Consider the following 17,174-nt stretch of genomic DNA (forward strand, 5'->3'; position numbering starts at 1 on the left):
TGAGCCCCGGTCACTGAAACTCCACCGTCGTGTTCTTCCCCACAGCGTCGCAGTCAGGGTCAGAGAGGCTCCTACCTCCCCCCGAGTCCTGGGGGGTATGAGGCAGGAAGCTGGTGAAGGGGCTTTGGGGTGTTGAGCTGTGCCATTGGGATCTCTCCAGACAACAAGCTGAAGGAGCTTCCAGGCACCTTGGGGGAACTTCGAAGCTTACGTACTCTCGACATCAGTGAAAATGAGATTCAGAGATTGCCCCAGATGCTGGCGCATCTTCGAACCCTAGAGGTAAGTCATTCTTGCCTGGGGTCCTCTCTGGCTTGCCCACCTCCCCAGTCCCACGTTGCTGAATACCTGTCCTGGTCACAGGGTGCTGGGGTCACAGAGATCTCAACACACAGTCCTTAGGAGCTTGCGAAGTGACTGATGTGTGAACAGTTGTAATTATGTGGCTTTTGCAGTCATAATGGTGGCAGAAAAACATATTTCCAGAGTGAAGAGATAAGGCCAAATCCTGATGGGGTTAACACTTTCTGAAAGAGGTGGTATTTGAGCCAGACCTTGAAAGAGGAATAAGCTTCGGAGACGTAGCCGAGGCAAAGAGGAGTATTCCAGGTGTGGAGACCGTGTGAGGAAACGCAGGAGGTGGGAAAGCGCAGGATGCGTTAGCAGAAGAGCGGGGAGCCTGTGTAGTTGCAAGTCGCGGGCCTGAAGTGAAGGGTCCAGATCAAGAGGCCAGGGCGCTGTGAGGGAGGGAGCAGCCTCAGCTGGAGCTGCACAAACAGTTTCCTCAGGTAAGGGGGTTCCAGGGAGGGGAGAGTGAGCATTTCCAGGGACACTGTTTGTTTGCCATGGCGGCCATAACAAAGTGCCGCAGGCTGGGTGGCTCAAACAACACACATTTATTTTCTCAGACTCTGGAGGCTGGAAGTCCCAGGTCAGGGTGTCAGCAGAGTTGGTGTCTTCGGAGCCTCTCTCCTTGGCTTGTAGACGGACATATTCTCCCTGTGTCCTCACATCTTCCTTCTGAAAATGTCTGTGTGCAGATTTCCTCTGCTGATAAGGACACCCATATTAGATTAGGGCCCAGCCTAGTGACTTCATTTTGAAATGATTACCTCTTTAAAGACCTTATGTCCATGTGACAACATGGATGGACCTAAACGGTATTATGCTAAGTGAAATAAGTCAGACAGAGAAAGACAAGCACCATATGATCTCACTTATTTGTGGAATCTAAAGAACAAAATAAACGAACAAACAAAACAGAAACAGACTCATAGGTACAGAAAACAAACTGATGGTTGCTAGATGGGAGGGGTGTTGGGGTTAGATGAAAAAGGTGAAGGGAATAAGTGCAGATTAGTAGTTACAAATAGTCACAGGGATGTAAAGAACAGCTTAAGGAATATAATATTGTAATAACTTCAATAATATTGTAATAACTATGTACAGTGCGGGTACTAGACTAATCAGGGCGATTAATGCATAAATTATATAAACGTCTAACCACTATGCTGTACACCTGACACTAATATAAAATAATACTGAATGTCAACTGTAATTGAAAAATAAAATAAAAGACCTTATCACCACCAAAAAAAGACCCTATGTCCAAATGCAGCCACATTCTGAGGTACTGGGGGTTAGGACTTCAACATGCATATTTTGTGGGGGGACACAGTTCGGCCCCCAGCAGACACTGCACGATGCAACCCGCTCAGGGAAGGTGGGTTCCTACAGTCATGAGACAAGACGGCTCACATTTATCAGGGGGCCTGCTCAGGCGAGGCACCTGACCTGCGTCGGCTCCCTGAATCCTCACAAAAATCCTGTTGTGCCCCTTTGCAGATGAAGAAACTGAGACGCAGACAGTTTAAGGAACTTGTCCAAGGGCCACACAACTAGTAATAGCAAAGATGGGATTGAAACCAGGCCATCTGAATCCAGGGCCCGTGCTGCTCACCTCTGTGCAGCTCAGCCTCCGGACCAGGGCCTTATCCATTCTGACCAAACAGCCCGAAACCCTCTGACAGTGGCCAGTCATTAGCTCTGAAGCCAGACTGCTGACCACTGGTGTTGGTGTCAGCAGTGAGTGGGTAAGCGTGGAGACAGCAAAGGGAGGGAGGGGGCTGGCCCCAGTGGCTGGTCCCTGCTGCCATGGCGGCCAGCCTGAGAAAGGACCGACTGGTCAGGCTGGAGAGACAGGCCAACACGTGGGTATTCTCTGTGCTGTTCGATAGAACTTTCTACGATGATGGAAATGGTCAGTGACTGCTGTCCCTCGGTAGCCACTACCCACGTGTGGTTGTTGAGCCCTTGAAATGTGGCTAGTTTGACCAAGGAAGTACGTGTGTAATTTTATTGAATTTATTGAATTTTAATTAATTTGTATTAAAGAGCTACTTGTACTCAGTGGCTGCCATACTGAACAGTGAGTGCAGCTCAGGCCAGTCTTTCTATTTCTAAAGCCATTCTGAGACAGCTGGTAAGAGCTCTGTGAGTGATTCGTTTCATGATGATTCTTCAAATGAAAATCTCCTGAGCTTCTTGGTGGCACCTTGGACAAACGTGTTTTCAGGACGAGACAGTAACAGCAGCCATTCTTAGTTGAGGCCAAGTTCTTTTCCACATGTTATCGCTCCTGTTGCCCATGAAACAGCCAGGCTGGTGACACTGTGCCTGTTTAAGTCTGGGGAAGCTGCAGCTCGGAGAAGTCAGATGGCCTGTTGAAGGGCCACACAGCTGGCATGTGACAAGCTGGAGCCTGTGTGACTTAGTTCAGTGCTGTCCGGGAGCTGTGTCTCCTGCTGACGATGGAAATGTTCTGTAATCTGCACCGTCCGGTACAGTAGCCGCTGGCCGCCTGTGGCTGCTGAGCCCCTGAAACATGGCTAGTGCAACTGAGGAACTGAGCTTGACATTCTCTCTAATTTTAGTCAATTAAAATGGAAACTTAATTATGGCCACACATGGCTCGTGGCCACCGTCCTGAGCGGTGCAGCCACAGTCCATGCGCTTACACTGCCACACTTTTTACTCAGTGACTCATATTACCCACGTCAGATTAATTTCCTTTAGATTCAGTTCCCCAGGATGAGGTTTTCTACCCTTGGGCCTCCCAACCCCAGGCAGTCAGTTCCTCAGCTCCAGAGCAGGCTCCCCCCTCCCTCCTGCAATTCACGGTCCCTCAGCACCCTCGGGGGCAGGGGCTCTGCTGGCCAAGACGAGGAAGGAGGGTCTGAGCCGCTCTTCCCCGGCCTTGTCCCAGCCAGGACTCCCCTGGCCCCTGAGGCTTCTCTGTCTGTTCCAGGCACAGAGATTATCAGTTCCTGAAAGGGGCCTACGTGCCGGCACTTGGTGGCATCAAAAGGACTATGGGAAGTGAGAGGCTGGCAGGAGGGCTTGGTTAAACAACTCATACCATGGCCATAGGCAGCTTTGTGGGCATTTGTGTGGACCTAGGTCCTTCTCTCCTGGGCTTCATAAATCTATAGGCGTACATGTGTACGCTTGTATAAATATTTGCTTTTCCTTACTTGAAAATCATACTGCATATTGTTTAAAAATTCTAATGTTAATAAAACATTTCATGTAGGAAGTACTCCAGAACCCATGCTTAGAGGAAACCACTTTGAGTCAGATATGAATTGCTCCAAATTTTTTCTATAAACATACTAATGTGAGAGTATATGGGTATTAATTTTTTTGCAAAGATGGACTTTTATTCTCTATGCTGTCCTATAACTTCCCTTTTTCATCACTCATGTATTTATCCAAGAACATTAATTGAGTGCTTGCTGCATGCTAGTCAGTGTTTTAGGAGCTGGGAACGCAGATGGAACAAGACAGGTAAGCTTTCCCCGCCAGGCAGGAGACAGTACACACAAATTAATGACTAACCCAGGTGGTTTTCGATTGTGTTGAGCAGTGCCGTGAATGCCATGTAAAGAGGGCTCCCCTTGTGTCTGCAGACTCTGAGCCTCGACGCCTCGTCCATGGTCTACCCCCCGCAGGAGGTGTGTTGTGCCGGCACCAAGGCCATTCAGCAGTTCCTCTGCAAAGGTAAAGCCAGGCAGCCTGCCCACTCTGCTCAGTGAGCACACGTGGGCGCGGCAGCTCCTTGTGCCAGCCCAGGCTGGGGGAACAGCAGAGGCCGAGGAGGCCACAGTCTGGCAGGAGAGACAGGCCAAACAGATGATCACACGAGGAAATCTAACGACCGATGATGGTTCTGAAAGCACAGTGGGGAATCAGATTTAGGGGCCTCGGGAAAGCTGTGTCTGAGAAGTGGCAGAGCTGGAACCTGAGGGATGACCAGGATTTAGACAGGACAGGAGCGTGTTGCTGGCAGAAGGAGGTTCGCATGGAAGGGCCTGGGGGGCAGGGGAGAGGAAGAAGGGTAGAGAGAAGGCCCAATACCTAGGGACACCGGAAGGGGAAGAGAGACGGGGATGAAGGGGAAGGTGCTGGCCCTGTCATACAGGAGAGGAATTTGATCACATTTGCTTGTTGCAAAGATCATTCCAGCTGCAGGGAGGAGAAGGGATTGGAGGAAGCAGAGTGGAGGAGGAGGGGGGCAGTTAGGAGGTCCCTGGGGTCGTCCAGGATAGAAACCGTGGTGGACTGGACTTGCAGAAATGGCAATGCAGCAGAAGCTGCTCAACCCCAGGGCCACCACTGGTCTGGGGGCCAGGAAAGGAAAGCATATACAGGCATACTTCGGAGATACTGTACGTTCCCTTCAAGACCACTGCAATAAAGCGAGTTGTAATCTTTTGGCTGGTGGAAGGTCTTGCTTTCAATTTATTTTTGTTTTTAAAAAAGCAACATCTGTGAAGCACAATAATAAAACGGGTGCGATAAAACGAGGTATGCCTGTACCCAGTTACTCCTGTTCACCTGGGTGTTCTCAATTAGGGGCTCCTGTCACCTGTGGAACTTGTAGGTCACAGCCAAGACTCACACATATGGTCATCTGGTTTATGAAGAAGGTGCCTTTGCAAAGCAATGAAGAAGGAAAGCAAGGGTCTCTTCAATAAATGATTCTGCATCAGCTGGATATCCACGTGGAAAGAAAAGAACCTTAACTTCTTCCTTAAATAGGAGACAGGCAGCACTAAGCATAAAAGATTGATAAATTGGATTTCATTAAAATACAAAACTTCTCCTTCAAAAGACACCCTTTAGGGAAAGGAAAGGCAAGCCACAAAGTTGGAAATGATATTTACAATACATACATATCCAACATAGGACTTGTTTCTAGAAGATAAAAAGAAGTCCTAGAGATCCATAAGGAACAGGCATTGTCAAAAGACGTGAATAGGAATTTTACAAAAGACAACATCCAAATGGCCGATAGTATCTACTCAACATCATTTCCGGCAACAGGAAAATGCAAATTAAAACTGCAAAGAGACACGTAAACCCTAACACACCCACAAAAATGGCCAAACATAATGTGTCCACACCAAGAATTAGCAGAGATGTGGAGCAACAGGAGTTTCCAGACTCTGCAGTTGGGAGTGGAAACCAAAAACTCTTCAGAAAATGATTGTCAGTATCCACTCAAGCCGAACATTCCAATATCCTGTGACCCGTCAATTCCGTGCCTAAGTAGATACCCAAGAGAAACGCCAAGTGGATACAGGGCCAAGGCCCACGACAGAAAAATCCGTAGCGGCACCTTCTGTGACAGTCCCATGTCCTTCAGCAGTCGAATGGACAAACTGTCTTACCCTCACGTGGAAATATGACACAGCAATCAAGAATAATCCGCTGTAGCAACAACCTTGGGGGACCTCGCAGACGCCGTGTGGGCTGAGAGAAGCCAGACGCCGGCGTGCCCTTGGATCGCTCTGACCAACACTGATTCCTGCTTATCAGGCCGTGTTCACTTGTAAACTTTCATCAAGCTGTACGTGAAGACTGTGCTTTTTTCTGTATGTGTGTCATACTGCAGTTAAAAGGGAGAAAAAGTTTCACACACACCGCACAACAATTCACCACGTGTCTGCTGAATTAGTCTCTGGGTAACAGGTGATTCTAATATGTCCTCTGGCCAATGGTTGAGCTAGACCAAACCCTTGCCTTTCTTTAAAAAGATTATAAAATCATCCACTCTCCAGAGATACAAGAGACATAAGTAATAAAACAGAAATAATCCTTCAATTTATTTAAACTGTGTAGCATTTATACATATGTATGTGAAATTTTGGGGTTTGCTCTTTTAAAAGCATAAAAGAAAAAACTCACAAAAGATACCATGCTACGGGATTCTATGCCCTGCTTTTTTCACTCAAGAATAGGTCTTTAGCCTTTTCTTATGTCAACCTATGGACCCGCCTCATTTTTAACTGCTATATAGTATTTCTGGTGGCAGCGCCCATTGCTTACCTAGCCGTCCCCTTATCATGAACACAAGTCATTTCCGGTTTTCCACTGTTAGGAACAGTGTAACCCACGCCTGTCTGGTACAGTGTGAGTATTTCTCTAGGGCAGGCAACAGGAGGGTTGGTAGGTGGAAGGGGACATGCGCTCTGTGTTGCCCTCTGAAGAGGCCGTGCCAGCTTACATTCCTGTGAGGGGCATCTGAGGGCACCCTCCGCGCCACAGCCTGACGAACACTTGGGAGTTTTGCAAGTCTTCTAATCTGATGGATGAGCAAGAGAGTCTGTTCTTTTAAATGTTTTTTCATATGCCTACAGCCCAGTTTTAGTATTTCTTGTGAATTGCGTATTTATACCCTTCCCCAGGGGGTGAGGGAGATAACTTTGACTACATTAAAATCTAAAACTCCTTTACCTCAAGAGGATACCATCATCAATGTTAAAAAGATGACTTAGCACCCGGAAAAAGATAGTTGCACATGTATTATAGACCCAAAGCTATTAGCTACAATATGTAAAGAGCACCCACAGATCAGCAGGAATAAGTTAAACAACCCACTGGAAAATGGGTACAGGGCATGAACCCTTTGAAATTATACAGGAGGAAACTCTTTAGGGCCAGAGAAGGCAAGTATCTTGCCCAAGGTCTCACAGGAAATCATGGGTAGAACTTGGTCTTGGCTTTTTCTATCACCTCATCCTCACTTGGATGACGAAGAGTCAGGTGGTAGGCCTATTTATTCACTCAGCTGATGCTTCTTAAGCACTGACCATAGTCCAGGCTCATACTTTAGGACCGGTGAACAACCCAAGGGCCCATCTAGTGCAGGGGTGGGACAGGATGCTGGGGACGAAGGAGGAAGGCAAGGGTGGCAGGAACTGGTGGCTGCTGGTACCTGGCCTGTCTCCTCCCTCTTAGTCAGTTGTGTCATCTCTTGCAGAGTCAGGGCTGGAATACTATCCCCCTTCTCAGTATCTGCTGCCAGTCCTGGAGCAGGAGGGAGCCAAGAACTCCCAGGACAGCCCTGATGGGCCCACGGACAGATTCTCCAGGGAGGAGGTGGAGTGGCAGGTAAGGTGCACCTGCCTGCTGGCATGTGGAGTGGGAGAGTGGGGGAGGGAACCACGATTAGGCCTGTGAGTGGTCAGGGGGTACTTTAGTTTTCTATGCCATGTTTTAATTTTTCGCAATGAGAATATATTCAGATATGTTCTGTATAATTAAAGATTTAATTTTTAAAATCTTATTCCTACCTCAGGGTAGGAAAAATCCTATTTCCTTATAGGATGCTTCTACAGCTCAGACAGAGACTGGTCCTGGTCTCAGAGGCAGAGAACTAAGTTGAAGGGCTGGGCCGCAGAGAGAGAGAGAGAGAGAGAAAGAGAGAGAGAGAGTTGATGTTTGACTACAGAAGTAATTCGTGCTCCTTGTTATAAATGTAAACGATACAGAAATGTACCCCGTAAGTGGATGCCGCCCTCCCACAATCTGCCGCCTGGAGATAACCATCATGAACTGATTAACGAACTCCTTTCTGACTTTTGTCTCAATGACAACAAGTTTCCTTGATGTTGTTTTTACAAGAGTGGAATCGGGCTGCACATAGAGTGAAAACTGGCAGGCATTTCTCCCTGTAGGTCCACCCCCATTCGCCCCATTATTTGGCAGTTGTGTAATAATCCATTGTATGGATGCACCATGGCTTCTTGAAGCAATCACCTGTTGATGGCCGTTTGAGTTGTTTCCAGTGTTTTCACTGTTTTGAACAATTCTGCAGGAATTTCTGCAGACACCCTTGTGCATTTGGGAGTGTTTTGGTGGGCTAGAGCTGGGTACTACAGGTGTGTTGTGCAAACGTACAAGGGGATCAAATATCCCATTTCTTGGGCTCCTGTTTGGAGCAGCACGTTTTCTCAGTGCTGCAGCCCAGAACTGCCTTGAAGACCTTCCTACGATGGCCCAAGCCACCTGGTTCTCAACTCTCGTGTCCACTAGCACCATCTGGGTCCCTTTCTCAAACTACGCAGCCCCTCATCCCCACCCCCACCCCCACCATGCTGGTGCCATGCTCTGGGCTGGGTCTCGGAGTCTGAACAGTGCCTGGCTGCCCACCTTCTCTGACCACTGTTTTTTTCCCCCCAGAATAGATTCTCAGACTATGAGAAGAGGAAGGTAAGAAAATGCCTTTTGTCTTCTGTCACTTTTCATTAAAGACCTCAACTGTCATAAAAGACTTGAGGAAACAAGTCCTTCCTGCCTCTAAATTAGAGGGTAGCGCTTTCCTCTTATACCCATCGCCTCAGCACGTCCTCTCACAGCCTCAGTCGGTGGTAGGGTAGCTCCACTGACAGGTGAGAAGCGTGAGGCTCAGAAAGGTTGAGCCCAACCCCAGCTCTGAACCACTAGCCTCTGCCAGCAGACAGCCAGTTCTGTTACATTGGGGCCCTGGGGAGTTGACCTGCCCCCTGCCTTGGTCAGAGTTTTCGGGTGGGTTCGTTCACCCTGCTCACACGCTCGCAGAGCCTGTGCCAACAGTCACCAGGATCTACATTCTTGCAGGAACAGAAGATGCTGGAGAAACTCGAGTTTGAACGGCGCCTGGACCTCGGGCAGCGAGAGCACGCCCAGCTCCTTCAGCAGAGCAACAGTCAGAAGGACGAGATCCTTCAGACAGTCAAGGAGGTTTGTGAGCGGCCGGGCGGATCAGCACCCCTGCCAGGGCCTCCCGACTCCGGCCGAGGTCCCTCTGATGTGGGAAGGCAATGGGAGGAAGCTCGCTCCCTTCCAGCCTCCCGGGTCTGGGGGTCCCTTGCAGATCGCCTGGTCCAGCCTCCTGTGTGCCGTGGACACCCTGAGGCCTAGCAAGGGAGGACATGGTCCAAGGTCACACGGGAAGGGCTGGCAGGCCAGGGACAGGAAACCTGCTCTCCTCACCCCAGTCCAGGGCCCCTCACTGCCCTACAGCATCTGAGGGGGTCCCCGTGCTCAGGACCTCTGCCTGTCCTGCCGCAGGAGCAGTCCCGGTTGGAGCAGGGCCTGAGCGAGCACCAGCGCTACCTCAACGCAGAACGTCAGCGGCTGCAGGAGCAGCTGAAGCAGACGGAGCAGAACATCTCCAACCGGATCCAGAAACTCCTGCAGGACAATCAGAGGTCAGGCCCCGTCCTTCTGGCCCCCAGACCCAGAGACCTTCTGCCACGTGTTACCCTGGAGGAGCCCAGGACGGGGGTCTGCTTGCCCCTAAGGCCCTACTCCTGCCCAAGGTTTCCATCGTTAGGATCCAATCTTGCACCAGTTTAAAGAGAAAAGACTGATCTGGGCATGACCAGCTCTGTTTCTTGTCGTGGGGCTGCCACTGATTGGACCTGGGCCTCCCAGGTTTCCCATCTGTAAAATGAGTGTGTTTAACAAGACAGTTGAGATCACAAGTGCTTTGATATTTTGGGTTCCGTAACCCGTTGTGCTGAGGTCAGCCTTTCACCGTGTAGGGAGATTTGTCTTAACAAATCCTGTCCAAGGTAAGAGCTGCTGGGAGCAGGTCTGATGGGGCTTGGGAGAAAGGGGGTCAGACAGACATCTCAAGAAGCCTGAGAAAGTCTAGTCGGGGTCCCTTGTGGAAAGATTCCAGAACTGCTTTTACCACATCCCCTGTTCCTTTCTGGTTTCCTTTTGCTTTTCTTTTTTTATGATTATTTTTTCCATTACAGTTGACATTCATTATTATTTTATATTAGTTTCAGGTGTACAGCATAGCAGTTAGACATTTATATAATTTATGCAGTGCTCCCTCGGATTGGTCTGGTACCCACCTGGCACATAAACATAGCTGTTGCAACATTGTTGATTCTGTTCCCTATGGGGTACTTCATCTTTTCCTTTTCGCTTGCTCCTCCGCCATCCAGCAGTTACACGGTGCCTGAGCCGGCAAGCGCCGTGTGCAGCTCAGCGTGCCCACACCGCCAAGGGCATTCAGCAAAGCCACCATTTGTTGGGTGCTTCCTATGTGCCACGTACTGCATGTATATTTCCTCACTCACTCTTTACAAATACTCCATGAAGTTTTTGTCATTATTATTTTTCCCAGTCACAGACAAGGAACTGGGGCTTGGAGTGGTGGAGTAGTGGGCCTGAGGACACAGAGCCCCTCAGTGGTGGGGCCCAGGGGCCCCCAGCCCAGTCACTAGGCCTCCTCTGGCACAGCCGGTACCACGAGGCATGTGCTGTCGGAAACAGGCCTGCTAGGGGCGACTGCAGGAACCTTTCATGGATTTCTCCACAGGCAAAAGAAAAGTTCCGAGATTTTGAAGTCGCTGGAAAATGAAAGGTAAGTGTTCTGCTCTAGCACCTTCTCTGCACCTCCTTCTTTCTTCTGGGGAGAGAATGTGATTCTCAAGGATTATGGCAGAAAGCTTTCCTAAAGCTGTCAGGAGTGGGAATATTGAATTAAAAAAATCACTATCTGCATGTTTGTTAAAACACATGTACATTCCTGAGGAAAATTCAGGTGTGAATAAGAATGTACATACGCATATAATGTCCAACTACATTTCTAGTATAAAAAATAGAATAAAAATCTACATTTCTGGGGGGGAAAAGAATTTGGTGGCGTAAATTATGTACAAAAGAATAATCTGTAGCCATTCAGTGTCTTGTAGAAGAATACTCCTTAGTAAAAGAAATGCACTATATTGCTAAGTGGAAAAGTAGGGTGTACAGTATATCATTTCTTGAAGATACTCTGTATGTTTCTGTCTTCAGAAAGCGAAAGGACCCTCCCCCAATGGTTCACACTGAATATTTTTGAGAGGTGGGAATTTGTCGTGATATTTGGTTTTTCCCTTTGTGTTTTCTGTATTTTTCTAAGTTGACGGCATTGCAATGCACCAGTTCAGTAATTAGCAAAGATGATAGCTGGGACAGACAACCTGCACCCCCCTCACTTTCTGAGGTGTTACTGGGATCCCTCCTGGTTCTCTGGGGGTCCCAAAATAGCAGAACGGACTTTGCTGCTGTCTGGGTGCCTGGCAGGCCTCCTGCAGTGCGCTCCCACCAGGTTGCAGGGTAGCCCCGGCATCCCACCCACTTCAGCTCTGGTGCTTTGGGAGCCTGGGCGGTCAAGGCCAAGCTGCGTTGTGCCAGGTGCCAGGTCAGCACACACTGACCAAGTGCCCTCTCTGCGAGGCCTGGGCTGGGCCTGGAGTCCAGCAGCGCCTCACGTACGGCCTTCCCTGAGCAGCCTGTGGTCCTGGGCAGGAGGCAGCAGTGCTCAGATGGTATATGCTTCTTCTAACGAAGTCAGATCCTGCAGACACAGTAAAGGATCATTTCTCCAAGCCACTAGTATCAGTTTAGTGTGAAAAAACAACAACAAAAACCAAAAACACGCACATACACGCAGCATGCACATATATACACCAAATTACCTTTTTTATTTTCATTTGTTATATCATGGATGTATTCCCACGCCAAAAACCTTATTATTTGTAAGAGCTATAGAGTATTCCATTATATGATTATGTCATAATTTGTTTAATTAGCCCTCTGTTCATTCCAGTTTTTCACAATTACGAATACTATTACAGTGACTATCGTCTAAATGTACCCGTATGTATTTATGTGAATATTTTTGAAGAACATAATCAAAGGACATTTGATAGGTATTGTCAGATTACCTTCCAAAACCATTTTGCCTGTTCTCACTCTCGTACCAGTAGATGAAAGTGCCCATTTCACCATCTTCATTGCCATCACCAATGGTTATCAGTTTTCTTAATTTCAACCAATCTGATAGATGGAAAAAAGATTTTATTTTCTTGACTTATCAGTGATATGAAGCATCTTTCCCTATGTTGATTGGTCACTTGTATTGAAGCATCAGAGAAATGGCTGTTTGTGTCCCTGGCCCATTTTTCTAAGGGAATGTTCGCCTTTTTATGCAAGAAATTGTAGCTTCAAGACTGAAGGTAAATAGGCCCCAGTAGAGGTGCATGATGAAGCAGGAGCAAGTCTAGGCTGGCACATCCAGGAGGACTTCCTGAAGGAAGTGGTATTGATCTGATGGGATTCCCTCCAGGAAATGTAACATTTGCTCAATAAATGGATGGATTGTTTTTCTAGAATAAGAATGGAACAGTTGATGTCCATAACCCAGGAAGAGACAGAGAACCTGCGGAGACGAGAGATTGCCTGTGAGTCTCAGGGTGGGGAGAGGCGGGGATGGTGGGAAGGGAGCTTGGCTGACTGGAGAGGCAGGGGTAGACAGCCCTGTCTGCAGTCACCTACAGACAGTGCTGAGGGTGACCCCTTGGGAGGGGACGTATTTATGAAAAGTTAGAAGTGATGTGTTTAGTAGGATAACATCTTTTTGTGTGTGTGGTAAAATATAGATAACGCAAAATTTACCATTTTAACCACGTTTAATTGCATAGTTCTGTGGCATTAAGTACATTTACATTGTTGTACAACCATCACCAGAACTTCATCTCCAGAACTCTTTTCATCTTGTAAAACCGAAGCTCTAAACCCACTGAACAACAGCTCATCAATTCCCCCGCCCCCAGCCCCTGGCAACCACCATTCTTTCTGTCTCTGAATTTGGCTACTCTAGGGACCCCATAAAAATGGAATCATATGATATTTGTCTTTTTGTGACTGGCTTCTTTCACTTAGCATAATGTCCTCAAGGTCCGTTCATACTGTAGCTTATCTCTGAATTTCCTTACTTTTGAAGGCTGCATAATATTCCCTTGTATGTATAGACCTCACTTTGTTTACCCATTCATCCATCAGTGGGCACTTGAGTTGTTTCCACCTCTTGGTTCTTTCACTATTGCTGCTGTGAACATGGGTGCACACATATCTGTTCAATTCTCTTTCAGTTTTTTTATTTTAATTTTTTAAAATCCATAAACATGCATTAACATTTGACTGGAAGAATATATATCAAAATGTAATAACATCTCTGGTGACGAGAGTATAGAAGATGCTGTGTGTGCTCTTCAGTGTTGTACAATTAGTCAACCTTTCACGTTTAAGTTACTTCTACAGTTAAAAACATTTCTTTTAAGAGTGACTATCAGGTGGGTAACGAGGTGAAACCTACGAGGCCACCCCAGGAGTGGCCCCTGTCTCAGCCCCCGTTCCCATGTTTCCTCAGCCGCCATGCAGCAGATGCTGACCGAGAGCTATAAGAACCAGTTAATCCAGATGGCCTATGAGTCTCAGAGGCAGAACTTGGTCCAGCAGGCTTGTTCCAGGTAAGGTAAGGAGAGGCTTCCTGAGGAAGGGAGTTGGGGGAGCCGGCTCGGGGCCGAGGGAATCCCCTGCCCCAGGCCACCCCAGCCTCAGCCATGTTGTCAGGGGCAAGTGGTAACTGGTCTTCATGACTTTTCTAGCTGTGATTCTGTGTAGGGCCATGATAAAGTGACAATACCTCGTTTTATTGTACTTCGCAGATAGTATTTTTTTTACAAATTACATGTTTGTAACCAGGCCTCAAGCAAGTTTATTGGCACCATTTTTCCAACAGGCTCAAGTGGTTAGCACTTTTTAGCAATAAAGTATTTTTCATTCAGGTATATACGTTTTTTAGACATAATGCTACTGCACTCTTGGACGATACTGTAGTGTAAACGTAGCCTATATGCACTGGGAAACCAGAACAATTCGTGTGACTCGCTTTCTTGCCGTGTTTGCTCTGTTGCGGTGGCCTGGGCTGAACCCGCAGTATCTCCGAGGGATGCTTGTAATCACTTCCTCTTCTCATGCGTTTCCCGTGTGCCAGGCACTCGATTCAGTGATGTCCATTAGCGTTTTGAACCTCTGAGGGACCATTTGTTATCAGCCCCATTTTACAATCACAACTCAGGCTCAGAGAGACTATGTGACACACCTAAAGGAATAAAACTAGCAAATGGGGGAGCCAGGATTCGAGCCCAGGCAGAGTGGGGCTATGCCCGTGACCATGTTGCACTCGTCATCTCCAAGGGGCCGCACAGGTCGGGGGCAGGGTGCACTGGAGGGGACGGTGGCAGGGTTGCCTTCATGCTGATGGCCACTCTGAGTCTGGCTCTCCGAGTTCACCACAGCACTGGGCTCTGCTGTTGAAGGAGGAGCCACCGGTGTCCGGCAGAGCCAGGTGACAAAGCCCAGTCGATGCTGAGAAGCCCCAGATGGGGACGGTCAGCAGCCCTGGCTGCCGTGTCTCTCCTCCCATCCAGGTGACACAGCTGCCAGCCTCCCCTGTGTCCTCAGGTGCGGGGCTTCCTCCCTCCTTTCCTGGAGTGTGACGTTGTGCTCAGAAGCACAGGCACGCCTCTGAGTAACTCTGAAGTCTTGGCCGAGTGACGAGCCTCAATTTTTTGTCAGAAATATGGGGATAAGTCACAGAAGCCACCCCTAGAGTTGCTGGAGGGTTTCATGAGCATAACATCTGCACATAAGGGTCCAGTAAATAACAGCTATTATTTTGAAATAAGCAAACTCCAAACCAAGATTGTACCAAAGTATGGACATACGTGAGCTTGCAGGGTTTGGATTTTTGTGCCAAAAGCACTAGACTTGTTCTAGGGCACGAGAGCAGATCCACTGCCCAGGCGAGAGATGCGTGGTGGGGAGTGCAGACATTAGCGCCCAGGAAGGGCAGCTTTCTCAAGGCCTGAGTGGCTTACCTAGGAGGCCACGTTCCCGTGGAAGGGTGGATGAGAGGACCCAGAGATTATCTGTCCCAGCTTCCGAGACAGACTCTGTCACCTTCCTTTCAGGGCCATGGGATTCAGACAAATTCCATGTCTGCACCCAGCCTGCGACATGGTCCCCAGCAGGTGCTCCATAAGTATTGTTGAATGAATAAATGGTTTATCTTGATCTCCTCCCAAGTGCCTGGCACATAGTAGGTGCTCAGAAAATGTTGAGAGAGTGAATGAATTTGCTCTCTTTCTGGCAGCATGGCCGAAATGGATGAACGGTTCCAGCAGATTCTGTCGTGGCAGCAGATGGATCAGAACAAAGCCATCAGCCAGATCCTGCAGGAGGTGAGCCCTTGCCCAGGGCGTGAGGGCAGGGGTGCAGGAAGGGTACAGGACGGGTGCAGAGAGGCCAGGGCAGCACGTTAGAACTCTCCACGGAGCCCTGTCCTAGGTAGAGGGTAAAACCCAGGATGCCTCGTGCGTTTAGTATAAACCATCAGGAAGGGAGGAGCAGAAAGAGGCCTCTGGGTGGTGATCTTTCTGGTCACTGAAATCTCAAGAAGCACTCCCTTCCTTGGTGGGCCCACTCCTCATGCTGTGAGGGACTGAAAAGGACAGAGGGGATCACACCTCGGTGGAGGGGCCCACATGAGAGGGCTGCAGCACCTCGCACTTCTCACTTCCAAGCCCGCTGCACCTGTCCGCTCTCCTGCGGTCCTGGCCGTGGGTGGCCCACTGGGAAGGCAAGGCCGCCCGGCCCTGCTGAGCAGGCCATGATCTCTGTTGCAGAGCACCATCCAGAAGGCTGCATTTGAGGCTCTCCAGGTGAAGAAAGACCTGATGCACCGGCAGATCAGGAACCAGGTAAGTATGGGGGTCGTGGCCCCCCACCTACACCTGCCCTGTCAGCTTTCAGAGACATGCAGAGGTGGCTGGACAGGCGGCAGTTAAGCTTGTAGCCTGGCCCCTTCCTGTGCCAGCTGAGCAGGAGGCCTCCCCTGTCCTCCCAGAACCTAGGTCACGGGCTGTTGGGGTGCCTCAAGGCCGCACTCACTGTAAGTGCCTGGCAGGTGTGACCTGGTCTCACCATTCCTCACGCTGCCCCAGGCTGAGGGAAAGGACAGCACTAGCTCTTGGCCTTGATTGCTGGAGCAGCCTCTGTGCTGACCATGCCCCAAGTACGACTCCCTCTCTGGGGGCTCATATGCCAACGTCCCCATCAGCTCATCCTGGGGAACTGGGACAGATTGGATTTGCCACCTGATGCCAGCTGAGGGTGATCTGGGCCTGGAGGAGGGTTGTGGGCTCTCGCCCAGGCCCTGCGGCTGACCGGCAGGCCGGCAGTGGCCAAGCCCCACTGCTGTGGCCTCCTGGCTGCCTCCGTGGAGGGGGGTGTGTCTGGCTCGCTGGGCTTCCCGCAGGTGAGGAGCAGTGCGGGAGGCTGGAGTGGAAGCGAGCTTTCAGGCTGTGGGACGCTCATCACACCGTATTCAGCACATTTTGCATGTTTTTTTTTTTTCTTTTTATTCTTTTCTTTTTTGGCCAAAACCAACTTACCTTTTTATTTCCCTCTTTAATTTCAACCCCACATTGCCGCACATGAAGCTCGTTCCTCTGACCAGGGGATGGTGGGGACATAGGAATTTAGGGACAAGGGTCATAGTGTCATAAGCACAGGGTAGAGGCCAGCTGTGGGGTCTGACTCCCAAGACTAAAAGCTCCCAGGCACATCCTGAGGGTGTGCAGTGGCCGCTAGACATTCTCACTGTGGGTGCTTCTAACCCACCAGGCCAGCTGTTCCCATTCAGACTCCAAGCAGGGACGTCCCAGAGAAAGGGCTCACTCACCTGCTCTGTGTCCCTGGGCAAGTTACTTAACCTCTCTGAGCCTCCGGTTCCTTGTCTGTAAAATGGAAGCAATAATACCTCCTAACAGCCAGAGGGTAATTGATGCATCTGAAGTGCCCAGCATAGGCTTGGCACCCAGAACCCTCCATACATATCAGCTCCTGCTACGACTGTTATTTTTATTCAGTCACTTCCATTGCCCTCTGCTCTCCTCTGTGACAGCTGTTTAGAGGAAGCAAGAGAATTGGACCAGTGA

At 49.2% G+C, this 17,174-nt stretch overlaps 1 protein-coding gene across 3 annotated transcripts in view; it reads left to right on the forward strand.

Moving 5' to 3' along the window:
• The window catches only part of LRSAM1 (leucine rich repeat and sterile alpha motif containing 1), a 36,208-nt gene that overhangs the window by 7,802 nt on the left and 11,232 nt on the right, over positions 1-17,174 (forward strand). For all 3 annotated transcript variants that reach the window (XM_033123103.1, XM_033123102.1, XM_033123104.1), the window contains exons 8-18: positions 161-282; positions 3,969-4,059; positions 7,325-7,455; positions 8,527-8,556; positions 8,944-9,066; positions 9,397-9,536; positions 10,664-10,708; positions 12,502-12,572; positions 13,541-13,640; positions 15,329-15,416; positions 15,861-15,935. In XM_033123103.1, the coding sequence (XP_032978994.1) occupies positions 161-282; positions 3,969-4,059; positions 7,325-7,455; positions 8,527-8,556; positions 8,944-9,066; positions 9,397-9,536; positions 10,664-10,708; positions 12,502-12,572; positions 13,541-13,640; positions 15,329-15,416; positions 15,861-15,935 (1,016 nt within the window). The remainder of the gene's footprint in view (positions 1-160; positions 283-3,968; positions 4,060-7,324; positions 7,456-8,526; positions 8,557-8,943; positions 9,067-9,396; positions 9,537-10,663; positions 10,709-12,501; positions 12,573-13,540; positions 13,641-15,328; positions 15,417-15,860; positions 15,936-17,174) is intronic.

This window comes from Rhinolophus ferrumequinum, chromosome 12 (assembly GCF_004115265.2).
Source record: "Rhinolophus ferrumequinum isolate MPI-CBG mRhiFer1 chromosome 12, mRhiFer1_v1.p, whole genome shotgun sequence".
In the NCBI taxonomy this organism is placed as follows: Eukaryota; Metazoa; Chordata; class Mammalia; order Chiroptera; family Rhinolophidae; genus Rhinolophus; species Rhinolophus ferrumequinum.